This window comes from Oncorhynchus nerka, linkage group LG4 (assembly GCF_034236695.1).
Source record: "Oncorhynchus nerka isolate Pitt River linkage group LG4, Oner_Uvic_2.0, whole genome shotgun sequence".
Taxonomy (NCBI): domain Eukaryota; kingdom Metazoa; phylum Chordata; class Actinopteri; order Salmoniformes; family Salmonidae; genus Oncorhynchus; species Oncorhynchus nerka.
Genome location: NC_088399.1, coordinates 81,993,126 through 82,019,947, shown reverse-complemented (window position 1 = coordinate 82,019,947; position 26,822 = coordinate 81,993,126). Strand labels below are relative to the sequence as shown.

Sequence of the window (26,822 nt, the reverse complement as noted above, 5' to 3'; positions counted from 1 at the left end):
GTGGACAATCTCGAAGAAATTCGTTTTTGTATGGAGGTCAGTGAGTTTAGAATTTGGTCAACGAAAAAAACTGTTGCTACGTGAGATTTATATGATCGATTAGAAGTTCCACACGGCTTAAGTTGTTACAAGTTACTGATATATGTACGACACGTGACATCCCGGGCAACTTTTAGAAAAAAAAACACTTTATTTTGGACTTGAGTTGGCTATGCATATTCATGTCATGAGGCCAGCATCTCTCTCCATTGTTTACAGGTGGTTAAAGTCAACAACCCTCATCGAATATTTACAATACAGAAGTTATCACCAAACCAAAGAAAGGATAGGCGGGTGCTAGACAGGCCGCCGTGCCGCTTTGTGAACAACGACTCCATTAGGGCGGAGAGACGGTTTAACCTTTGGTGAGAGGGTAGATACGCAGGACCACGACGGTTACCACAGCCACAAAGTAGAACATATTTAAATTTCACGAAAACAAAAATGAATTCATCCTCGTGGCAATATTGGGAAAAAAACTAAAACAATAACTTACAAACATTATTTTTCTTTGCTGATTGTAATAATTTTGGAAAGGAATGAATGGATGAAATATGACCCACTGAAAGAATAAACCAAGGACAAGGTTCCCGCCCACCAGCCTAAAGCAAGGGAGAGAGAAAGGGAAGGGGGAGAATGGTGCAGATCGCTTAGCAACGTGGACGCTTGGTCCTCAACCGGATACGAGCACAGGATTTCAGTCGAAAAGCTGAAGGATTTTACAACATCTAGCTAAAACAGTATCTCAAAATTTGAGCGATGGAGAGAATATGTCTTGACAAGACTGCATCTAAGGCAGTGGACGACTATCTGGAGTACAGGAGGTTTGTCTTGCTTGCCAATGAAAATGTGTTCTAGGATTATATTCAATCTGGAGCACTTCAGAAAAGTTCCTCTGTCACCTGACTGACTTTATAGGCCTATTTGCTTTGTTATGTTTGCCTTCAGACAATTTAGAAAGTGCACACATCCCTTGTATGTAGAATGTCACTACTGGCATTTTTTTGGAGTCAGTTTATTTTACACTAGCCTTCCTTCCTTTCCTTTCTCAGCAGATCAATCTAATGGTACTACATAGGTGGAACTGTAATGAAGTTGAAAGTATAAGCTTTGGAGTGTGAATGTCTATTTCACCATACTACTTGTGTATCAGTGTTATATTTGAGGAGGAAATGGGAAATTAATAATTTGCAGAATCAGGCTACTCTATGATCAGAACTACTAATCATGAACACCATTAACTTGGAAAAGATTTGTTGTAACTGTCACTGTTGCTCTATTCTTGTCCCATGTCTTGCTTATGCAATACTTTATTTCATATGTCTGGCAGCTGTGTTTTTGTGTTATTTTTTTGTGTGTTCTTGTTTTGAACTAAATTGCAAAAGAAAATCCTTTAAAAAAAAAGTTGACTTCTAATCATACCCCTGTGCTCTGGCACCTGTTGTTGTGTGTCAGGATCGTGGGTGAAGACGATGGCGGCAGACTATTCTCCCCAGAGGAATATGAAGAATACAAGAGAGCAGTGTTTCCCCAGAGACTACACAACAGGCTGTATGTGAGCTTTGGAGTGCCAGGGGGAATAGACTGTAAACTCATCGGCCCAGAGACACCTTGCTTCTGCACACACAGGTACGCTTTAGCAACATCCTCCATCGCTAATACAACACTGTGATTAGTTCATTAGTTGTGTGCCTCCAAAATGCAAGTGCACTATGACCTCTGCAAAGTGGTCTGAACCTTTATGGCTGAGGAGGAAGCATGGTTTCCCAGGAACTGCATGGTCACTGATTCAAGCATCACTCCAGCTATCCTTCTTATTCGCTACACTTGTCTTGGTTGAATCCCTCCAGGTACAAACAGCATCAGACAGACTTTGAGGAGGTTCCTTCGGAGCGCCCGATAGCACTACCATGCCGAGTTCAAGGGTGTCAGTGTTTGGCCTTTCAGTACGTGCACCTGAACGGGTCGCAGCCTGTACGTTGCAGGTGCAAACACTCTGCCTACGACCACAGTGAGACCTCAGAACACCTCTGTGGGAAATGTGAGTCTCAGTTGTCCCCTCGCTTAAGCACTGAGGTATTGTTATAATACTCCTTCTATACTCCCTGACTTCCAATTTGTTGTGTTGAAAGTAGTGTCAGTGTTGTATAGGGTATGGTTGAGGCCACATTGACCTACCTCCCTATTTACTCTCTGTCCTCAGGCTCATCCTGCTCTGGGTTCCGGAGCCCCTACAGCTGTGGGTGTGGCCAGCCTAGCTTCGCCCACCAGACGCTGGTGGAGACGAAGGCAGAACGGGAGGCCCGGGGTTGTCCGGTGGGCAGAGACGTTCCATACGCAGCCATGGGGGGTCTGACAGGGTTCAGCTCCCTGGCTGACGGGTACCTGAGACTGGACGATAGCGGGGCAGGTGAGACCTCCAGGCTGCATCACAGACTCATCACAGACTCACTGACAAGAGACAGCCACAAGATGAATTACAGCAAAGGCATCCCAGTCATTCTAATGAGTCTAATTTCAGCCTTTAGATATGAGATATCTAATTGTTACCCATGACCTTGTGCATGCGTGTGCCTGCGTAGGTGCCCCTCACCTGTCTGTTCTGTCGTCTCAACAACCAAGAGCTTTCCAGGAGCATGTGTTTGAGAAAGCCTCAGGACCAGCAGCAGCCTCCGGACATACAGGTCAGAACCCAACCAAGCTATAGGAGGCTTTGGAGGGCATAATTATGACTGTGCTTTGAAGTCTAGCCTGGGAAGCACATGCTTGTCACGTACAATCTTTGGAAGGGTGGCCAGGAGAGACTATGAAATGCCTAATCTGAGTGTAAATGAGGATGCAATTATCCTGTAGGTCAGCATTTCCCAAACTTGGTCCTGCCCCCCCAAGTTGCCCTAGTACTACACAGCTGATTCAAATAATCCAAGCCTGAGTATGAGGTGGCTATTTTAATCAGCTGTGTAGTGCTAGGGGGAAAACCTGAAGCGGAAATCCTAAACAGAGATGATATTTGTCTCATAATAGATGTATTGCGTTAATTGAATAGTTTCCCTCTGATATGTAGAGGAGAGTTCAGTGATGTCCGTGACCAGGGCTCTGTCTGACCTCAGCACCAGAGAGGAAGAAGACATGGCGTACTTGGAGAGACGCTACCAGGACAGGGTGAGGAGGACAGTTCTCTAACGAAACACTGGAGGCCAGCAAAGAGCAGTAGAAACAGAATTGTACAGATGAAAAATAAGTGAGATCAAGGAAGCAAGAGCGACACATACTGTGCCTTCAGAAAGTATTCATACACCTTGACTTATTCCACATTTCGTTGTGTTACAGCTTGAATTCAAAATTGATTAAATATATTTTTTTCTCTGACCCATCTACAAACAATAGCCCCGTAATGACAAAGTGAAAACATGTTTTTAGAAACTGTTGCAAATTGATTGAAAATGAAATACAGAAGTATTTTGTATTTATTAAGGATCCCCTTTTAGTTGCTGCCAAGGCAGCAGCTACTCTTCATGGGGTCCAGCAACATTAAGACAGTTATTAAGACAGTTATATCCAATTTAAAATATTATATGACATTTCATAACACTTTTCACAACACATTAAGTATGTTCCCTCAGACCACTACTCTACTACCACATATCTACAATACAAAATCCATGTGTACGTGCAGGGGCGGGCTGAAACAATAATTCAGGCTGGGAATTTGACTCCATCCCAGGCCAACCTGTTCACGCAAACCACCAGACCGCTAATTTTGTAGGCTAAACCCTATTTGTTGATGTACTTGGTTTAGGAGACTCTCCTGTGAGCAATGCAGAGAAGCCCCTGTAATGTCCCTGCATATTAGCTGCTCCGTCTGTTGCATTACCAACACACTGTTTGATATCTATATCCATCTTCTCAAGAGTGTTTCACAAGGTCCACAAAGTACTATCTAGTCGATGACTCACAGTCAATGACCGCAATGAGTCTCTCGTGGACAACATCAGTGACATATCGCAGAACTACTGCACACTGGTCTTTGGATGTTAAATCCTGTGTTGTGCCCATTTGTATTGAGAACATCCCTGCTTTTCTCACTTCAACTGTTATGCAGGTGAGTGAGGACCCAACAGCGAGTCAACAGAAACAGTCTTTTAATGTCCAAACAGGGAAAACATAAATCCTCTATCTTTGCAGGGGAGTCCTCCTACTAGTAGTAGAGGAGAATTGCAGGGCTAGCGGCAACAGACTGCAGGTCCCTCTGGGTAGGTGCGGGCCGTAGAGGACAGAGACACCTGCTCACACGCAGCATCTAATGAAGAGGCAGATAACGACAGGACGGGACAAGGGCAAAGCAAACAAGAATCCGACAAGGACAGAAGCAGAAACAGAGAGAGAAATAGAGACATAATCAGAGGGCAAAAGAGGAGACAGGTGAGAGAGTAAACGAGGTCGTTAGGAGAATGGGGAACAGCTGGGAGCAGGAACGGAACGAAAGAGAGAGAGAAAGATAGTAACCTAATACGACCAGCAGGGGGAAACGAAGAGAAGAGAAAGCACAGGGACAAGACATAACATGACAGTACCCCCCCACTCACCGAGCGCCTCCTGGCGCACTCGAGGAGGAAACCTGGCGGCAACGGAGGAAATCATCGATCAGCGAACGGTCCAGCACGTCCCGAGATGGAACCCAACTTCTTTCCTCAGGACCGTAACCCTCCCAATCCACTAGGTACTGATGACCACGGCCCCGAGGACGCATGTCCATAATCTTCCTGACCCTGTAGATAGGTGCGCCCTCGACAAGGACGGGGGGGGGGGGGGAGACGAACGGGGGCGCGAAGAAAAGGCTTGACACAGGAGACATGGAAGACCGGGTGGACGCGACGAAGATGTCGCGGAAGAAGTCGCACTGCGACAGGATTAACGACCTGAGAAATACGGAACGGACCAATGAACCGCGGGGTCAACTTGCGAGAAGCTGTCGTAAGGGGAAGGTTACGAGTGGAGAGCCATACTCTCTGACCGCGACAATACCTAGGACTCTTAGTCCTACGCTTATTAGCGGCTCTCACAGTCTGCGCCCTATAACGGCAAAGTGCAGACCTGACCCTCTTCCAGGTGCGCTCACAACGTTGAACAAAAGCCTGAGCGGAGGGGACGCTGGACTCGGCGAGCTGGGACGAGAACAGAGGAGGCTGGTACCCGAGGCTACTCTGAAAAGGAGATAGCCCGGTCGCAGACGAAGGAAGCGAGTTGTGAGCGTATTCTGCCCAGGGGAGCTGTTCTGCCCAAGACGCAGGGTTTCGAAAGGAAAGACTGCGTAAGATGCGACCAATCGTCTGATTGGCCCGTTCTGCTTGACCGTTAGACTGGGGGTGAAAACCGGAAGAGAGACTGACGGAAGCCCCAATCAAACGGCAAAACTCCTCCAAAATTGAGACGTGAATTGCGGACCCCTGTCCGAAACGGCGTCTGACGGAAGGCCATGAATTCTGAAAACATTCTCAATGATGATTTGTGCCGTCTCTTTAGCAGAAGGAAGCTTAGCGAGGGGAATAAAATGAGCCGCCTTAGAGAACCTATCGACAACCGTTAGAATAACAGTCTTCCCGCTGACGAAGGAAGGCCGGTAATAAAGTCTAAGGCGATGTGAGACCACGGTCGAGAGGGAATGGAAAGCGGTCTGAGACGACCGGCAGGAGGAGAGTTACCGGACTTAGTCTGCGCGCAGTCCGAACAAGCAGCCACGAAACGACGCGTGTCACGCTCCTGAGTGGGCCACCAGAAACGCTGGCGAATAGAAGCAAGCGTACCCCGAACGCCGGGATGGCCGGCTAACTTGGCAGAGTGAGCCCACTGAAGAACGGCCAGACGAGTAGGAACGGGAACGAAAAGAAGGTTCCTAGGACAAGCGCGCGGCGACGGAGTGTGAGTGAGTGCTTGTTTACCTGCCTCTCAATTCCCCAGACAGTCAACCCGACAACACGCCCCTCAGGGAGAATCCCCTCGGGGTCGGAGGAGGCTACTGAAGAACTGAAGAGACGGGACAAAGCATCAGGCTTGGTGTTCTTAGAGCCCGGACGATAAGAAATAACGAACTCGAAACGAGCGAAAAACAGCGCCCAACGAGCCTGACGCGCATTAAGTCGTTTGGCAGAACGGATGTACTCAAGGTTCTTATGGTCAGTCCAAACGACAAAAGGAACGGTCGCCCCCTCCAACCACTGTCGCCATTCGCCTAGGGCTAAGCGGATGGCGAGCAGTTCGCGGTTTCCCACATCATAGTTACGTTCCGACGGCGACAGGCGATGAGAAAAATACGCGCAAGGATGGACCTTATCGTCAGATTGGGAGCGCTGGGACAGAATGGCTCCCACGCCCACCTCTGACGCGTCAACCTCGACAATGAACTGTCTAGAGACGTCAGGAGTAACAAGGATAGGAGCGGATGTAAAACGCTTCTTGAGGAGATCAAAAGCTCCCTGGGCGGAAACGGACCACTTAAAGCACGTCTTGACAGAAGTAAGGGCTGTGAGAGGAGCTGCCACCTGACCGAAATTACGAATGAAACGATGATAGAAATTCGCGAAACCGAGAAAGCGCTGCAGCTCGACACGTGACTTAGGGACGGGCCAATCACTGACAGCTTGGACCTTAGCGGAATCCATCTGAATGCCTTCAGCGGAAATAACAGAACCGAGAAATGTGACGGAGGAGACATGAAAAGCGCACTTCTCAGCCTTCACATAAAGACAATTCTCTAAAAGGCGCTGGAGGACACGTCGAACGTGCTGAACATGAATCTGGAGTGACGGTGAAAAAAATCAGGATATCGTCAAGGTAAACGAAAACAAAGATGTTCAGCATGTCTCTCAGTACATCATTCACTAATGCCTGAAAGACAGCTGGAGCGTTAGCGAGACCGAACGGCAGAACCCGGTATTCAAAGTGCCCTAACGGAGTGTTAAACGCCGTTTTCCACTCGTCCCCCTCCCTGATACGCACGAGATGGTAAGCGTTACGAAGGTCCAACTTAGTGAAAAACCTGGCTCCCTGCAGGATCTCGAAGGCTGAAGACATAAGGGGAAGCGGATAACGATTCTTAACCGTTATGTCATTCAGCCCTCGATAATCCACGCAGGGACGCAGGGTCCCGTCCTTTTTCTTAACAAAAAAACCCTGCTCCGGCGGGAGAGGAGGAAGGGACTACGGTACCGGCGTCGAGAGCTACAGACAAATAATCTTCGAGAGCCTTACGTTCGGGAGCCGACAGAGAGTATAGTCTACCCCGGGGGGGAGTGGTACCCGGAAGGAGATCTATACTACAATCATACGACCGGTGAGGAGGAAGGGAGGTGGCCCTGGACCGACTGAAGACCGTGCGCAGATCATGATATTCCTCCGGCACCCCTGTCAAATCACCAGGCTCCTCCTGTGAAGAGGGGGCAGAAGAAACAGGAGGGATAGCAGACATTAAACATTTCACATGACAAGAGACGTTCCAGGAGAGGATAGAATTACTAGACCAATTAATAGAAGGATTATGACACACTAGCCAGGGATGGCCCAAAACAACAGGTGTAAAAGGTGAACGAAAAATCAAAAAAGAAATGGTTTCGCTATGATTACCAGAGACAGTGAGGGTTAAAGGTAGCGTTTCACGCTGAATCCTGGGGAGAGGACTACCATCCAAGGCGAACATGGCCGTGGGCTCCCCCTAACTGTCTGAGAGGAATGTCATGTTCCCGAGCCCAGGCTTCGTCCATAAAACAACCCTCCGCCCCAGAGTCTATCAAGGCACTGCAGGAAGCTGCCGAACCGGTCCAGCGTAGATGGACCGACAAGGTAGTACAGGATCTTGAAGGAGAGACCTGAGTAGAAGCGCTCACCAGTAGCCCTCCGCTTACTGATGAGCTCAGGCCTTTTACTGGACATGAAATGACAAAATGACCAGCGGAACCGCAATAGAGACAGAGGCGGTTGGTGATTCTCCGTTCCCTCTCCTTAGTCGAGATGCGAATACCCCCCAGCTGCATGGGCTCAGCACCTGAGCCAGTAGAGGAAGATGGTAGTGATGCGGAGAGGGGGGGAAACGGATAACGCGAGCTCTCTTCCACGAGCTCGGTGACGAAGATCTACCCGTCGTTCTATGCGAATAGCGAGTTCAATCAAAGAATCCACGCTGGAAGGAACCTCCCGGGAGAGAATCTCATCCTTTACCTCCGCGTGGAGACCCTCCAGAAAACGAGCGAGCAACGCTGGCTCGTTCCAGTCACTGGAGGCAGCAAGAGTGCGAAACTCTATAGAGTAGTCCGTTATGGATCGATTACCTTGACATAGGGAAGACAAGGCCCTGGAAGCTTCTTTCCCAAAAACTGAACGATCAAAAACCCGTATCATCTCCTCCTTAAAGTTCTGATACTGGTTAGTACACTCAGCCCTTGCCTCCCAGATTGCCGTGCCCCACTCACGAGCCCGTCCAGTAAGGAGAGATATGACGTAGGCGATACGAGCTGTACCCCTGGAGTACGTGTTGGGCTGGAGAGAGAACACAATATCACACTGGGTGAGGAACGAGCGGCATTCAGTGGGCTCCCCAGAGTAACACGGTGGGTTATTAATTCTGGGCTCCGGAGACTCGGAAGCCCTGGAAGTAGCCGGTGGATCGAGGCGGAGATTGTGAATATGTTTCGAGAGGTCGGAGACTTGGGCGGCCAGGGTCTCAACGGCATGTTGAGCAGCAGACAATTCCTGCTCGTGTCTGCCTAGCATCGCTCCCTGGATCTCGACGGCTGAGTAGAGAGGATCCGAAGTCGCTGGGTCCATTCTTGGTCGGATTCTTCTGTTATGCAGGTGAGTGAGGACCCAACAGCGATTCAACAGAAACAGTCTTTTAATGTCCAAACAGGGAAAACATAAATCCTCTATCTTTGCAGGGGAGTCCTCCTACTAGTAGTAGAGGAGAATTGCAGGGCTAGCGGCAACAGACTGCAGGTCCCTCTGGATAGGTGCGGGCCGTAGAGGACAGAGACACCTTCTCACACGCAGCATCTAATGAAGAGGCAGATAACGACAGGACGGGACAAGGGCAAAGCAAACAAGAATCCGACAAGGACAGAAGCAGAAACAGAGAGAGAAATAGAGACATAATCAGAGGGCAAAAGAGGAGACAGGTGAGAGAGAGTAAACGAGGTCGTTAGGAGAATGGGGAACAGCTGGGAGCAGGAACGGAACGAAAGAGAGAGAGAAAGATAGTAACCTAATACGACCAGCAGGGGGAAACGAAGAGAAGAGAAAGCACAGGGACAAGACATAACATGACATCAACAGCAACTGTCTGCTGAATCAACATTCTGATGACTTCAATTACTTTATTTGCTGTTGTTTTGGACATCATAGTTACCAAGGACCCTCTTCCTTTACTTCCCATCTGCTTCTTGCTCTACTCAATGCTCCACCAACATGCTCTTGTAGGCAGACATCATATTTGCTTAGAAACAATATAATCTCAAGAAACTTGCCATGATTGACAGCCATGTTTTCCATGTTATATGCAGCTTTGTGTCTGTGTCCTCTGTAGCTAAGCCCACATTTACCAATAACTTTAACTACATCAATCACACGTTCCATGACCTGCCTCCTCTTTCTGACCTGGTCTAGTTGAACTGACATTTGCTTATCACTCAGAAGGGTACAGATGTCTGCTTTGCTGGCTCTGATGAAAAAGGCTTCTGCACTTTCTCTATTGGTCTTGCTTCTCTCATGTTCCTGTACTCTCTGATGGGCATGTTTCCCGGCCTGCATGCCTCCTTTGACAAATGCACTATCACTGGCTGAAGGATTTGCAAATGCAAGACATACTGAGCAGAACAAGGAGGGAGTTACTTCATTGTATATCAGCCATTTTCTCTTTGTGCCATCTTTGGAGTGGAATACATTGGGAATTACTCTTTGAGGGGTTTGTTTTGGTGGTACTGAAAAAATAAGTCAAAATCCTTGAACTGAGGAAGGGAAAAATAAATGGATTTTCAGTGCTTTCGCTGCCTCTTTCTGTTTTCCCTGTACTGGGCTCTGAACCTCTCTCTATCTAAACATCTGGTTGCTCTGCAGAATGAGATTAACATTGTAAATAACCTAAACGTAAACTTGTATTACTTGTGCAGTCATTGATTGTATGTCCCTGATTACAGTCCTACTAATAATCTTATAAATAAAGCACATATTCATCTAAAATCATAGCCTACATGTATGTTTAGGTTTGTGCTCTTAAGTTGTTCCTGCTCTGAGTCTTACTCTGAGCTGACCACCATCTCCAGTTTTGCAGGAGCACCTGAAGCTCTAGTGCTGCTTCCTTCTCCACCTTTGCAAAGAAAAGACTCTTATTATCATACTCTCTATCATTAGTGCTACATTAATACAGCTCTGGGAAAAATTAAGAGTGTTCTCTTAATTTGGAGGGGTCTCTTAATTTTTCCCAGAGCTGTATATTATTGTAGTAACTTGTAATGTTGGTACTAATGGCGCTAATGATCTTTGTCATTGCCTGTGCTGTGTCACACAGGCTACTGTGTTGCTGTGTCACACAGGCTACTGTGATACACAGGCTACGTTCATTGATGTATTGTGGTTAGGTTACTGTAGCCTGTTTCTCTGTACAGTGTATGTGCACTTTCCCTAGCTTATGTGGCATGAGTAATCACCTAATGCTGGCAATTCCATAGTCTAGGTTTACAGTTTTTTACTAGTTGAAACATATTGCCTTCAATGTCATATTATGATCGCTATGCTGCAGTCATTACTATGATATAATTCCTCCACGAAGATATAAAACGTGCACATTGTTTAGCCTACCGGCCGTTGTGTCACTATTGTTGGCTAGGCTACTTAGCTAGCCATGCTGGGTGTCGTGCGTGTCTTAGTTAGTGTCGCTTATTTTGCAGCATTTAGCTGCGTCTGTGGCAAGGGCCTTTCTCTTTTTTATTCTCTCCCTCTCTGCTCCATCTTTTCTGACCGTCCATTTTGCCGTACGACTTGTCTAAAATGTTATCGGTAGAGAAGACGGTCGTTATGTGCGTTGCGGAGAGACATTTTTGGTGTGCAAGGGGACACTGCAGCAAGAGTGAGATTCTCAGTCAACTCATTCCTGTTTGCTATATTATCGCTGGTCAAGTTGACTATTCACCCCAGGAGTGAGTTACCTCAGGCCACCGGAAATGTCCCGGTGCTCCGGACGGCCAGTGTATAGTGTATCTAGTGCGCGTGTCTGTACCTGTGTGTGTGTGTGTGTCTTCACAGTCCCCACTGTAACATAAGGTGTATTTTTATCTGTTTTTAAATGTGGAATATAATTCCATGTAGTCATGGCTCTATGTAGTACTGTGTGCCTCCCATAGTCTGTTCTTGACTTGGGGATTGTGAAGAGACCTCTGGTGGCATGTGTTGTGGGGTATGTATGGGTGTCCAAGCTGTGTGCTAGTAGTTTAAACAGACACCTCCGTGTATTCAGCATGTCAATGTAACCGATGTGAAATGGCTAGCTAGTTAGAGGGGTGCGCACTAACAGCGTTTCAATTGGTGACATCACTCGCTCTGAGACCTTGAAGTAGTTTTTCCCCTTGCTCTGCAAGGGACGATTTTGTGGAGCGATTGGTAACGATACTTTGTGGGGGGTAGTTCTTGATATGTGCAGAACCAGTCCCTGGTTCGAGCCCAGGTAGGGGCGAGGAGAAGGATGGAAGCAAAACTGTTACATCAACACATCTTACAAAAACAAGTAGTGATGAAGTCAATCTCTCCTCCACTTTGAGCAATGGGAGATTTACATGCATATTATTAATGTTAGCGCTCCATGTGCATGGAGGGGCCTGCCGTGCGGCCCCCTTTCTGAGCCAATTGTCATATTCCGAGGTCCCTTTTCATGGCACCTGACCACACGACTGAACAGTAGTCCAGGTGCAACAAACCTAGGGCCTGTAGAACCTGCTTTGTTGATAGTGTTGTTAAGAAGGTAGAGCAGTGCTTTATTATGGACAGACTTCTACCCATTTTAACTACTATTGTATCAACATGTTTTGACCATGACAGTTTACAATCCAGAGTTACTCCAAGCAGTTTAGTCACCTCAACATTCTCAATTTCATGCAATTGTTTTAATGCTTAACATGCTCAACATGCTCAATTTACTTAAAGCCAGTGGCATGTCATTAGTAAAACACATTTTTAAGTAAGGGGCAGAGACAGCTGCCTTAAGGAATTCCTGATTCTACCTGGATTATGTTGGAGAGGTTTACATTAAAGAACACCCTTTGTGTTCTGTTAGACCGGTAACTCTTTATCCACAATATAGCAGGGGGTGTAAAGCCATAACACGTATGTTTTTCCAGCAGCAGACTATGATCGATAATGTCAAAAGCCTCACTGAAGTCTAACAAAACAGCTCCCACAATCTTTGTATCATCAATTTCTCTCAGCCAATCATCAGTCATTTGTGTAAGTGCCGTTCTTTTTATCTTTCCCTATGTCGTGACGTTGTATTGGTTAATGTGACGACTGTTGCTAATCGAATGATTACAAGTTTTTAATTACGTGATTAACTGAATCAAGCAATTATTAACTCATTAACCTGGGGCACCATGGGAAAACTAGTTTATATTGAGTTTCTATTTCCCAAATTAACTCAAAGAATATCAGAATATCGATTTTACAACGCTAATTAACCAGTTTCCTCTATCAGTCTCACAATCTGATCGTCGTATAGCCCTCGAATCTGCACGGACCCGGGTCCTACTAATGAATTCGTACCACACCAATCTTAATTGAATATTTATTTACTAAAAAGCTCAAATGATGATAAAAGATGCACATAGACAAAACACATTATAGGCTATTGATTAGAACTTAGTATAACGGGCCAACATACTATGGCGCGTGTTACCCGCAATGGGAATTTCAAAAGAGAGAGAAAAAGAAGTACACAAGAGAAATATACATTTGGGTGAATTTGTCAGCTATGCTATTCTAACCCTAGCCATGCCTCAAACTGCCGCTCTTATGGGTCAGAATATAATGATGTAATTACGTGGGGGGTGATCTCCGGGGATTCTCGGCGTGGACCGTTCCGTTGTTCGATGACGCACTTCTCCTGCGCACCTCGTTGCTCGTCCTCCCGGTGTCACTGTCCCTTTTGACTTAGGAGTCTGCCCCCCCCCCCCCCCCTTTCTCTGGAAGGGCTCTTCTGAGGACAGACAGCTCTGTAGCTCAGAGCTCACAGCATAGGAATGAAACCCTTTAGATACGACGATTCGATGGGAGATGGAGGCTAGGCGGTTCGACTTGAATTCACCCGCTTAGACACTGCTACTCATCCGTAGCTTGGGTAGAAAAGGATTTCTTTGTCCTCAAACTTGCGTTGCGTTCTGGGTTGGTTGACTTTTTCAGACCCTGCTGCAGCTGGGGTCACGTAGTCTTGTCGTAGATTCTATACTCACAGGTTTTATACCCTTGGGTCAGAAGTGGGCGTAACCGCATTTAGGGCAATTCTCTGGGCGTACCAAGTTAATGAGGCAAGGCTAGATTTTCTCAAATCCCATTTTAGACAACTAACTTAACATTTCATCTTCCCCAAAACATTTGGATATTTTCCATACAACGTACAATGTGTAAACATCAAACATATATTGGGAAAACCCTTCACATTACAATGTTTTCGTAATAACGTAATCTATTAACCTTTAATAACAGAACAAAAATGACATACATTTTCATAGTCCACCTATCGTCATGACCACCAAATGACATATATTCTCATAGTCCACCTATCGTCATGACCACCATTGTGGCTGACGGAAACCATTGTTCCAAAGTCCCTTTATTTCATGTTTAATGTTCTGAAGCTGGTTCTCCATAGTGACAGGACAAAGGAATTTGTCTGTGGCCTGAGATTTACCAGGGGCATGAGGGGCAATAAAACCACGTCTTCAGACCCAGATCTCTCCTCCTCTGTTGTGGTTGAGAGATAATCTGTAGGGTTGTGGTCTCCTGTAACCTGACCTGATCAAGACAGTCATGACACCTATAAGTGTCCTGAAAGTCTGTTGTCCATTTTTTTTACAGTAAAATAGCAATATTTTTTTTTTTCTGAAAGTTTACTAAGGGCAGGTTAAAGGTTGATTGATTGGTCTGCTATTTGAGCCAGTAAAGGGGACTTTACTATTCTTGGATGTGCAGTGTCAGTGTTTGTTGCTGGCATGTCATGCTTAAATTTGCTTATCTTGTCAATGAAAAAACATTTAAGTAATTGGCAATATCAGTGGGTTTTGTGATGAATGAGCCATCTGATTCAATGAATGATGAAGCTGAGTTAGTCTTTTTCCCTAAAATGTCATTTAAAGTGCCCCAACGCTTTTTTACTAGAATTATTTCTATAATTTATCTTTGTTTCATACTATAGTTTGTACTACTTATTTAAATTTAAATTATTTTTTTAGAATTTTACCCCCTTTTCTCCCCAATTTCGTGGTATCCAATTGTTAGTAGTTACTATCTTGTCTCATCGCTACAACTCCCGTACGGGCTCGGGAGAGACGAAGCTTGAAAGCCATGCGTCCCCCAAAACACAACCCAACAAAGCCGCACTGCTTCTTAACACAGCGCGCATACAACCCGGAAGCCAGCCGCACCAATGTGTTGGAGGAAACACTGTGCACCTGGCGACCTGGTTAGTGTGCATTGCGCCCGGCCCGCCACAGGAGTCGCTAGTGCGCGATGAGACAAGGATATCCCTACCGGCCAAACCCTCCCTAACCCGAACGACGCTAGGCCAATTGTGTGTCGCCCCACGGACCTCCCGGTCGCGGCCAACCATACCATTTTTCAATTCCTCATCAATCCATGAGGATTTAAGTTTTGCAGTCATTTTTTTTATGGGTGCATGCTTATTAGTAACTGGAATAAGCACTTTCATAAATATGTCAAGTGCAGTGTCTGGTTTCTTTACATCAACAACATAGGAATCACTACAAAACGTATTGTATGACCTCTTATACACTATATTAGGCCCAGCCTTTGGAACTTTGGTTTTCCTATATATGGCTACTATATTGTGATCACTACATCCAATTGATTTGGATACTGCTTTAAAGCTAATTTCTGCTGCATTAGTAAAGATGTGATTAATACATGTTGATAATTTCATTCCTGTGCTGTTTGTAACTACCCTGGTAGGTTGACTGATAACCTGAGCCAGGTTGCAGCCACTGGTTACAGTTTGAAGCTTTTTCTTGAGTGGGCATCTTGATGAAAGCAGGTCAATATTTAAATCACCCAGAAAATAGCTCTCTGTTGATAACACATACATTATCAAGCATTTCACACGTTATCCAGATACGGACTGTTAGCACTTGGTCGCGGACGAGGATGTCTTGCTCCCAGACAGACTAAACAACTTCGTTGCTCGTTTTGAGGACAATACAGTGCCACTGACACGGCCCGCTACCAAAACCTGCGGACTCTCCTTCACTGCAGCTGACGTGAGTAAAAGATTTAAACGTGTTAACCCTCGCAAGGCTGCAGGCCCAGACGGCATCCCCAGCCGCGTCCTCAGAGCATGCGCAGACCAGCTGACTGGTGTGTTTTACGGACATATTCAATCAATCCTTATCCCAGTCTGCTGTTCCCACATGCTTCAAGAGGGCCACCATTGTTCCTGTTCCCAAGAAAGCTAAGGTAACTGAGCTAAACGACTATCGACCCATAGCACTCACTTCCGTCATCATGAAGTGCTTTGAGAGATTAGTCAAGGACCATATCACCTCCACCCTACCTGACACCCTAGACCCACTCCAATTTGCTTACCGCCACAATAGGTCCACAGACGACGCAATCGCAACCACACTGCACACTGCCCTAACCCATCTGGACAAGAGGAATACCTATGTGAGAATGCTGTTCATCGACTACAGCTCAGCATTTAACACCATAGTACCCTCCAAACTCGTCATCAAGTTCGAGACCCTGGGTCTCGACCCCGCCCTGTGCAACTGGGTACTGGACTTCCTGACGAGCCGCCCCCAGGTGGTGAGGGTAGGTAACAACATCTCCACGCCGCTGATCCTCAATACTGGGGCCCCACAGTAATATTGAAAACTGGAACAAAACAGGAAATTGTCTACAATTGGAGTGGAGGACACGTGTGTAAATCGTAATGAATGGCTTCTTTTTGGGATGCGGTTGTTGAGTAAGGATGGCGGTGTTGAAAATGGTGAAGTATGTGCTTGGAAAAGTGGAGTCTGTCAGAGTGACCAGAAGGGATCTTATTTTGATGAATTGTATTTCTGACGAGCCGACTGACGATTGGAGTGAGCCTCAAAAGAATCCGGACAACAGAAGTTTTGTGTTTGGAACTTCGGAGAAGAGCACCCGTCAAAGGTGTCATCTCATGGTGACGACGGATGTTCAGGTTGAATACCTGAAGACAATTCCTGGTGTGGTTGGTGCACGGCGTCTGACCCGCTGTGTGAATGGGGGGAAAAAAGAAAGTCTGTCAGTCCTGTTGTTTTTTGATAAAGAGCAATTACCGACACATGTGAAGCTTTGTTATGTAATATACGCTGTAAGAACTTTCATTCCCAAACCACTGCAGTGTAAGAATTGTAAAGGATTTGGCCATGTTTCAATTGTGTGCAGACAGAGTATACTGAAGAACGGTGTGTAGAAGGACGACGGTGTTGCAATTGTAGTGGGGATCATGATCCTGAGTTCCTGAAGTGGCCAGTAAAGGTGAAGGAAATTGAGCTGGCAAATGTTAGAACGGTCAATTGAATCTCCTATGGGGAGGCGATCAAAAGAATTGAGGAAACGAGTGATGCCAATGAAGAGATGGTAGTGGATATACCTACCACTGCTTGTAGTAAGTGTTTTCTGCCAGACAAAAGGTGGATTTTGTTGTGTTCATTGCCACAGTTATAAACTGTACAGCACAAGTCTCAAAGAAGTCGAAGAAACTAGACTATATTGTGGCTCCAGCAGAAATGGTTTTTGGACTCAGAAGACTTGCAGGTTCCCCTTGAGTTCAGGTGCCCCTTTAGCCTGTGTAGGGATCAGATCTTTTATTTCTTTTTAACAGAAGTTGTTTGATATACACTGCTCAAAAAAATAAAGGGAAGAGTAAAATAACACATCCTAGATCTGAATGAATGAAATATTCTTATTAAATACTTTTTTCTTTACATAGTTGAATGTGCTGACAACGAAATTACACAAAAATTATCAATGGAAATCAAATTTATCAACCCATGGAGGTCTGGATTTGGAGTCACACTCAAAATGAAAGTGGAAAACCACACTACAGGCTGATCCAACTTTGATGTAATGTCCTTAAAACAAGTCAAAATGAGGCTCAGTAGTGTGTGTGGCCTCCACGTGCCTGTATGACCTCCCTACAACGCCTGGGCATGCTCCTGATGAGGTGGCGGATGGTCTCCTGAGGGATCTCCTCCCAGACCTGGACTAAAGCATCCGCCAACTCCTGGACAGTCTGTGGTGCAATGTGGCGTTGGTGGATGGAGCAAGACATGATGTCCCAGATGTGCTCAATTGGATTCAGGTCTGGGGAACGGGCGGGCCAGTCCATAGCATCAATGCCTTCCTCTTGCAGGAACTGCTGACACACTCCAGCCACATGAGGTCTAGCATTGTATTGCATTAGGAGGAACCCAGGGCCAACCGCACCAGCATATGTTCTCACAAGGGGTCTGAGGATCTCATCTCGGTACCTAATGGCAGTCAGGCTACCTCTGGCGAGTACATGGAGGGCTGTGCCGCCCCCCAAAGAAATGCCACCCCACACCATGACTGACCCACCGCCAAACCGGTCATGCTGGAGGATGTTGCAGGCAGCAGAACGTTCTCCACGGCGTCTCCAGACTCTGTCACGTCTGTCACATGTGCTCAGTGTGAACCTGCTTTCATCTGTGAAGAGCACAGGGCGCCAGTGGCGAATTTGCCAAACTTGGTGTTTTCTGGAAAGTGCCAAACGTCCTGCACGGTGTTGGGCTGTAAGCACAACCCCCACCTGTGGACGTCGGGCCCTCATAGAACCCCCATGGAGTCTATTTCTGACCGTTTGAGCAGACACATGCACATTGGTGGCCTGCTGGAGGTCATTTTGCAGGGCTCTGGCAGTGCTCCTCCTGCTCCTCCTTGCACAAAGGCAGAGGTAGCGGTCCTGCTGCTGGGTTGTTGCCCTCCTACGGCCTAGTCCACGTCTCCTGATGTACTGGCCTGTCTCCTGGTAGCGCCTCCATGCTCTGGACACTACGCTGACAGACACAGCAAACCTTCTTGCCACAACTCGCATTGATGTGCCATCCTGGATGAGCTGCAATACCTGAGCCACTTGTGTGGGTTGTAAACTCCGTCTCATGCTACCACTAGAGTGAAAGCACCGCCAGCATTCAAAAGTGACCAAAACATCAGCCAGGAAGCATAGGAACTGAGAAGTGGTCTGTGGTCACTACCTGCAGAACCACTCCTTTATTGGGGGTGTCTTGCTAATTGCCTATAATTTCCACCTGTTGTCTATTCCATTTGCACAACAGCATGTGAAATTTATTGTCAGCGTTTCTTCCTAAGTGGATAGTTTGATTTCACAGAAGTGTGATTGACTTGGAGTTACATTGTGTTGTTTAAGTGTTCCCACTATTTTTTTGAGCAGTGTATATACACAGTGTAAGTCAAAACTTTACATACACTTAGGTTGGTGTCATTAAAACTAGTTTTTCAACCACTCCACAAATTTCTTGTTAACAAACTATAATTTGGCAAGTTGCTTTGGACTTTGTGCATGACACAAGACATTTTTCCAACAATTGTTTACAGACAGATTATTTGACTTATAATTCACTGCATCACAATTCCAGTGGGTCAGAAGTTTAAATACACTAAGTTGACTGTGCCTTTAAACAGCTTGGACAATTCCAGAAAATGATGTCATAGCTTTAGAAGCTTCTGATAGGCTAATTGACATAATTTGAGTCAATTGGGGGTGTACCTGTGGATGTATTTCAAGGCCTACCTTCAATCAAACTCAGTGCCTCTTTGCTTGACATCATGGGAAAATCAAAAGAAATCAGCCAAGACCTCAGAAAAAAATTGTAAACCTCCACAAGTCTGGTTCATCCTTGGGAGCAAATTCCAAATGCCTGAAGGTACCACGTTCATCTGTACAAACAATAGTACGCAAGTATAAACACCATGGGACCACGCAGCCGTCATACTGCTCAGGAAGGAGACGTGTTCTGTCTCCTAGAGATGAACATACTTTGGTGCGAAAAGTGCAAATCAATCCCAGAACAACGGCAAAGGACCTTGTGAAGATGCTGGAGGAAACCGGTACAAAAGTATCTACAAGCTTGTGGAAGGCTCCCCGAAACATTTACCCAAGTTAAACAATTAAAAGGTGATGCTTCCAAATACTAATTGAGTGTATGTAAACTTCTGACACACTGGGAATGTGATTAAAGAAATAAAAGTTGAAATAAATAATTCTCTCTTCTATTATTCTGAAATTTCACATTTTTTAAAATAAAGTGGTGATCATAACTGACCTAAAACAGGGAATTTCTACTAGGATTAAATGTCAGGAATCGTGAAACTGAGTTTAAATGTATTTGGCTAAGGTGTATGTAAACTTCCAACTTCGACTTTATGTATACTATATATATATAGTGGCAGACCAGGGGGTTTGGTCAAAACGTTTACACAGATCAGACACGGACAGAGTCTCAATTTCAAGCTCAGTTTCAAAGGTGTTTATTAAAATAATAGACCAAAAGAAAAGAATTAGGTCTCCCCCAAGAGACCCTCTCCGGTATACCGTCTTCTGGGCTCTGGTACCGTCAGCAACTATATGGGAGTCCTTTCCTCCCCCAGTCTCTCCCCTGTGTGCTGCCCTTCTGGCAGCTTTGTGGGATTTGTACAGCTGGTGGGCAATCAGCCCCAATTATTCCTGGCCGGAGATCTCGTCGAGACCTGGCTCGTCCAGCAGATGGAGCCATCACCTCGTGATGTATACTCCGTCTGTCACCAGGCCTCGACGAGTCTCCCCCTGGTGGCTGACCTGCTGTATGTCACAATATATATATCTTTTTTTTGGTGTTTCATTTTTTGGGTGCATAGTAGGTGGTGGGATGCACATTAAATTGTGTAATTGCCAATAAATCATATAAGTGCATGTTAGAGCAGAAACTATACCACGAAGTCCAAAAAACTGTCTGAAAATCGCCAAGATAGAATTGTGATGAGGCATATATCTGGGGAAGTGTATAAAACTATTTCTAGAGTGTTGAAAGTTTCCAAGAGCACAGTAGTCTCCATCAATAGGAAATTGAAAAAAATATGGAACTACCCAGACTCTGCCTAGCTCTGTCCGTCAGAGATCCTACAGAGTTCCTTGGCTGAGATGGAAGAACCTGCCAGAAGGACAACGGTCTCTACAGCACTTGACCAATCTGGGCTTTATGGGAGAGTGGCCAGATGGAAGCCACTCCTAAGGAAAGAGGCACATGACAGCACGCCAGGAGTTTGTAAAACGGCACATGAAAGACAGAGCACAAGGAAAATGTAAGATAAGACAAAAATGTAACTATTTGGCCTGAATGCAAAGTGCTATGTCTGGAGAAAACAGGCACAACTCATCACCTGTCTAACACCATCCCAACCGTGAAGCATGTTGGTGGCAGCATCCTGCTATGGGGATGCTTTTCAGCGGCAGGGACTGGGAGACTGGTACGGATAGAGGGAACAATGAATGGTGCCAAATTACAAGCAAATCCTTAATGAGAACCTGCCTCAGAGTGCAAACAACCTTAGACTAGTGCAGAGATTTATGTTCCAACAGGACAATGACCCCAAGCATACAGCCAAAGCAACACGAATGGCTTCAGAACAAGAATGTGAAAGTCACTGAGTGGCCCAGCCAAAGCCCAGGCATGAATACCATTGAAAAACTTGAAGATTGCTGTTCACCACCGCTCCAACTTAAAAGAGCTTGACATAATCTGCAAGGAAGAATGAGAGAAAATTCCCAAATCCAGATGTGCAAAGCTGATACATACCCAAGACAACGCATAGCTGTAATCGCCTACAAAGGTGCTTCTACAAAGTATTGACTCAGGGGTGTGAATACTTATGTAAATTAGATATTTCTGTATTTCATTTTCAATACATTTGCTAAAATGTATAAACATGTTTTCACTTTGTGATTATGGGGTGTTGTGTGTAGATGGGTGAGAATATTATTATATTTTTTTGTATACTTTCAGGCTGTAACACAATGTGGAATAAGTCAAGGGGTATGAATACTTTCTGACAGCACTGTATGTAGTTTAATGTAGAGCAACCAGTGCAGCAAATAAGATAACAATTCATTGACAATATATTTACTGCAGACACCCCTTTTTTGTACAATGGATATCTTATGATGTTGAACAATAAAATACACTAGACAATATATACAAAAGTATGTGGACACCCCTTCAAATGAGTGGATTTGGCTATTTCAGCCACACCCATTGCTGACAGGTGTATAAAATCGAGCACACAGCCATGCAATCTCCAAAGACAAACATTGGCAGTAGAATGGCGTTACTGAAGAGCTCAGTGACTTTCCATGTGGCATCATCACAGGTCGGTTTGTCAAATTTCTGCCCTGCTAGAGCTGCCCCGGTCAACTATTTAATTCTTTTTTTTATTTCACTTTTATTTAACCTGGTAAGCTAGTTGAGAACAAGTTCTCATTTGCAACTGCAACATGGCCAAGATAAAGCATATCAGTTCGACACATACAAAAACACTGAGTTACACATGGAATGAACAAAACATACAGTCAATAATACAGTAGAAAAAAAAGTCTATATACAGTGAGTGCAAATAAGGGAGTTAAGGCAATACATAGGCCATGGTGGAGAAGTAATTACAATATAGCAATTAAACACTGGAATGATAGATGTGCAAGTAGAGATACTGTGGTGCAAAAGGAGCAAAATAAATAAATACAGTATAGGAATGAGGTAGATAGATGGGCTGTATACAGATGGGCTATGAACAGGTGCAGTGATCTGTGAGCTGCTCTGACAGATGGTTCTTAAAGTTAGTGAGGGAGATGGGAATCTCCAGCTTCAGTGATTTTTGCAGTTCGTTCCCGTCAGTGGCAGCAGAGAACTGGAAGGAAAGACGACCAAGGAGGAATTGGCTTTGGGGGTGACCATTGAGATATACCTGCTGGAGTGTGTGCTACGAGTGGGTGCTGCTATGGTGACCAGTGAGCTGAGATAAGGCGGGGCTTTACCTAGCAGAGACTTGTAGATAACCTGTAGCCAGTGGGTTTGGCGACGAGTATGAAGCGAGGGGCAGCCAATGAGAGCGTACAGGTCGCAGTGGTGGGTAGTATATGGGGCTTTGGTGACCAAACAGATGGCACTGTGATAGACTACATCCAGTTTGCTGAGTGTTGGAGGCTATTTTATAGATGACATCGCCGAAGTCAAGGATCGGTAGGATGGTCAGTTTCACGAGGATATGTTTGGCAGCATGAGTAAAGCTTTGTTGCGAAATAGGAAGCCGATTCTAGATTTAATCTTTGATTGGAGATGCTTAATGTGAGTCTGGAAGGAGAGTTTACAGTCTAGCCAGACACCTAGGTATTTGTAGTTATCCACGTATTCTAAGTCAGAGCCGTCCAGAGTAGTGATGCTGGATGGGCGGGCAGGTGCCGGCAATGATCGGTTGAATAGCATGCATTTAGTTTTATTTGCGTTTAAGAGCAGTTGGAGGCCACGGAAGGCGAGTTGTATGGCATTGAAGCTCGTCTGGAGGTTAGTTAACACAGTGTCCAAAGAAGGGCCAGAAGTATACAGAATGGTGTCGTCTGCGTAGAGGTGGATTAGAGAATCACCAGCAGCAAGAGCGACATCATTGATGTATACAGAGAAGAGAGTCGGCCCGGGAATTGAACCCTGTGGCACCCCCATAGAGACTGCCAGAGGTCCGGACAACAGGCTGTCCGATTTGACACACTGAGCTCTATCAGAGAAGTAGTTGGTGAACCAGGTGAGGCAATCATTTGAGAAATCAAGGCTGTTGAATCTGCCAATAAGAATGTGGTGATTGACAGAGTCGAAAGCCTTGGCCAGGTCGATGAATACACCTGCACATTAATGTCTCTTATCGATGGCGGTTATGATATCGTTAAGGACCTTGAGCATGGCTGAGGTGCACCCATGACCAGCTCGGAAACCAGATTGCATAGCGGAGAAGGTACGATGTGATTGGTCAGTAATGGCCAGTAATCTGTTTGTTAACTTGGCTTTCGAAGACCTTAGAGATGCAGGGTAGGATAAATATAGGTCTGTAGCAGTTTGGGTCTAGAGTGTCTCCCCCTTTGAAAAGGGGGATGACCACGGCAGCTTTCCAATCTTTGGGAATCTCAGACGATACAAAAGAGAGGTTGAACAGGCTAGTAATAGGGGTTGCAACAATTTCAGCAGATAATTTAAGAAAGAGAGGGTCCAGATTGTCTAGCCCGGATGATTTGTAGGGGTCCAGATTTTGCAGCTCTTTCAGAACATCAGCTATCTGGATATCGGTGAAGGAGAAATGGTGGGGGCTTGGGCGGGTTGCTGTGGAGGATGCCGGGCAGTTGACCAGGGTAGGGGTAGCCAGGTGGAAAGCATGGCCAGCCATAGAGAAATGCTTATTGAAATTCTCAATTATAGTGGATTTGTCGGTTGTAACAGTGTTTCCTAGCCTCAGAGCAGTGGGCAGCTGGGAGGAGGTGCTCCATGGACTTTACAGTGTCCCAGAACTTTTTTGAGTTTGTACTGCAGGATGCAAATTTCTGTTTAAAAAAGCTAGCCTTAGCTTTCCTAACTGCCTGTGTATATTGGTTCTTAACTTCCCTGAAAATGTGCATAACACTGGGGCTATTCGATGCTAATGCAGAACGCCACAGGATGGTTTTGTGCTGGTCAAGGGCAGACAGGTCTGGAGTGAACCAAGGGCTATATCTATTCCTGGTTCTACATTTTTTGAACGGGGCATGCCTATTTAAGATGGTGAGGAAGGCACTTTTAAAGAATAACCAGGCATCCTCTACTGTCGGGATGAGGTCAATGTTGTTCCAGGATACCCCGGCCAGGTCGATTAGAAAGGCCTGCTCGCAGAAGTGTTTTAGGGAGCGTTTGACAGTGATGAGGGGTGGTCGTTTGCTCGCAGACCCATTACGGATGCAGGCAATGAGGCAGTGATCGCTGAGATCTTGGTTGAAAACAGCAGAGGTGTATTTGGAGGGTGAGTTAGTTAGGATGATATCTATGAGGGTGCCCGTGTTTAGGGATTTGGGGTTATATCTGGTAGGTTCATTGTGGCTAGGCCCCAAGTTGTGTGAGATTGAGGGCATCAAGCTTAGATTGTAGGATGGCCAGGGTGTTAAGCATGTCCCAGTTTAGGTCACCTAGCAGCACGAGCTCAGAAGATAGATGGGGGGCAATCAATCAAACCACCCTCAGCTGGGGGCAGAAGGAGGTCTATAGCAGGCGGCAACAGTGAGAGACTTGTTTCTGAAAAGGTACATTTTTAGAAGTAGAAGCTCAAATTGTTTGGGTACAGACCTGGATAGTAAGACAACCTGCAGAGTTCAATCTTTGCAGTAAATTGCAACACCGCCCCCTTTGGCAGTTCTATCTTGTCGGAAAATGTTATAGTTAGGAATGGAAATTTTAAGGTTTTTGGTGGTCTTCCTAAGCCAGGATTCAGACACGGCTAGGACATCTGGATTGGTGGAGTGTGCTAGGGCAGTGAATAAAACAAATTTAGGGAGGAGGCTTCTAATGTTAACATGCATGAAACCAAGGCTTTTACGGTTGCAGAAGTCAACAAATGAGAGAGCCTGGGGGATGGGAGTGGGGGTAGACACTGCAGGGCCTGGATTAACCTCTACATCATCAACTATAAGCACTGTTATTGTGAAGTGGAAACATCTAGGAGCACCAACGACTCAGCCACGAAGTGGTAGGCCACACAAGCTCACGTAACAGGGCCACCAAGTGCTGAAGCGCGTAGCGCTAAAAATCGTCTGTCCCCGGTTACAGCACTCACTACAGAGTTCCAAACTTCTTCTGGAAGCAAAGTCAGCACAAGAACTGTTCGTCATGAGATTCATGAAATGGGTTTCCATGGCCGAGCAGCAGCACACAAGCCTAAGATCACCATGCGCAATGCAAAGCTTCGTCTGGAGTAGTGTAAAGCTCGTGGACTTTGGAGAAGTGGAAACGCCTTCTCCGGAGTGATGACTCAAGCTTCACCGTCTGGCAGTCTGATGGACGATTTTGGATTTGGCGGATGCCAGGAGAACACTACCTTTCCAATGCATAGTGCCAAATGTTTGATGGAGGAGGAATAATGGTCAGGGGCTGTTATTCAGTTCGGGCTAGGCCCCTTAGTTCAAGTAAAGGGAAATCTTAATGCTACAGCATACAATGACATTCTAGACAATTATATTTTGTGGTCACAGTTTGGGGAAGGCCCTTTCCTGTTTTAGCTTGACAATGCCCCTGTGCACAAAGCGAGGTCCATACAGAATGGTTTGTTGAGATCATTGTGGAAGAACTTGACTGGCCTGCACAGAGCCCTGACCTCGACCCTATTGAACATCTTTGGGATGAATTGGAACACCGACTGTGAGCCAGGCCTAATCCCCCAACATCAGTGTCTGACCTCACTAATACTCTTGTGGCTGAATGTAAACAAGTCCCCACAGGTATGTTCCAACATCTAGTGAAGATATTCCCAGAAGAGTGGAGGCTGTTATAGCAGCAAAGGGGGGACCGACTCCATATCCCATGATTTTGGAATGAATGTTCGATGAGCAGGTGTCCACATACTTTGTAGTGTATATTTATGTGTGAATGTGGTACTCAAATGAGCATGTGACATGTAAATGAATGACTGGAAACCTGAATGCCATAATCATAGTTTCTGTTTCAGATGAAGGCTGAGAAAATGGCAGTCAAACAGAAGGCATCATCATCAAGAGGAAGACCATCCACCAAACCAGCCAGCCTACCATCCACCAAACCAACCACCTCCCTATGCAGTAAGCAACCTACCAAACAGCCTACCAAATAATTGACCAAACTGGAGAAGAGGACGAACACACTTAGTTTAATGAGGTATTCCACTCCACACAGATAATGATATAATTGCACTATGGATAATAGATCATCAAACAGTCTCACCTGGGGAAATGATCATTAGATCATAAACATCAAGGCTTTTGTGATGTTTCCAAGATCAATTGACAATAAATGTTCAAATCCATGTTGATTCTTTTACCACCTTCCACTCGGACCTCATTCTCAGGGTTTCTTTTGTTTTAATTTGTTGATAGTTTCACCTCACTAAATAACACTGGTTCTACCTGCACTGTACCATTCAAAAACAGGATATGGAAAATGCGTTCATTTTATTGATCAGGATGCCCTTACTGTAATCAACTACAGATAAAGACATGGAAAGCCAAGAGGCCAATCAGTGTCATGCTAGCAATTTAATTAACAAAAAGCCAAGGATGAACACACACACACACAGACTGGCAGAGGACTGAGGATGTGTCTATATAACAGTGCATCCTAGTACTCACTAAAAATTTACTAATGTGGTCAAGAAATCAACTCATTTCCTCATCAATTAACTGATCGATCCAATCAGTGCACTATTTTGAGTGTGGACGTTTAGCA

At 45.6% G+C, this 26,822-nt stretch overlaps 1 protein-coding gene across 2 annotated transcripts; it reads left to right on the top strand.

Moving 5' to 3' along the window:
* Nucleotides 1–46: 46 nt before the first annotated feature.
* fam221a (family with sequence similarity 221 member A) lies at nucleotides 47–26,403 on the top strand. Of its 2 annotated transcripts, XM_029658727.2 has the most exons (7): nucleotides 47–863; nucleotides 1,495–1,668; nucleotides 1,890–2,080; nucleotides 2,243–2,449; nucleotides 2,622–2,723; nucleotides 3,104–3,201; nucleotides 26,071–26,403. In XM_029658727.2, exons 1-7 carry the CDS (start codon nucleotides 799–801, stop codon nucleotides 26,209–26,211), a joined length of 978 nt encoding a protein of 325 aa, XP_029514587.2. In that variant the 5' UTR covers nucleotides 47–798; the 3' UTR covers nucleotides 26,212–26,403. The 2 variants fall into 2 exon arrangements, with proteins under 2 accessions (XP_029514587.2, XP_029514588.2); XM_029658728.2 differs by lacking the exon at nucleotides 3,104–3,201 and having other exon boundaries at nucleotides 26,071–26,163.
* The last annotated feature ends 419 nt before the right edge of the window (nucleotides 26,404–26,822 follow it).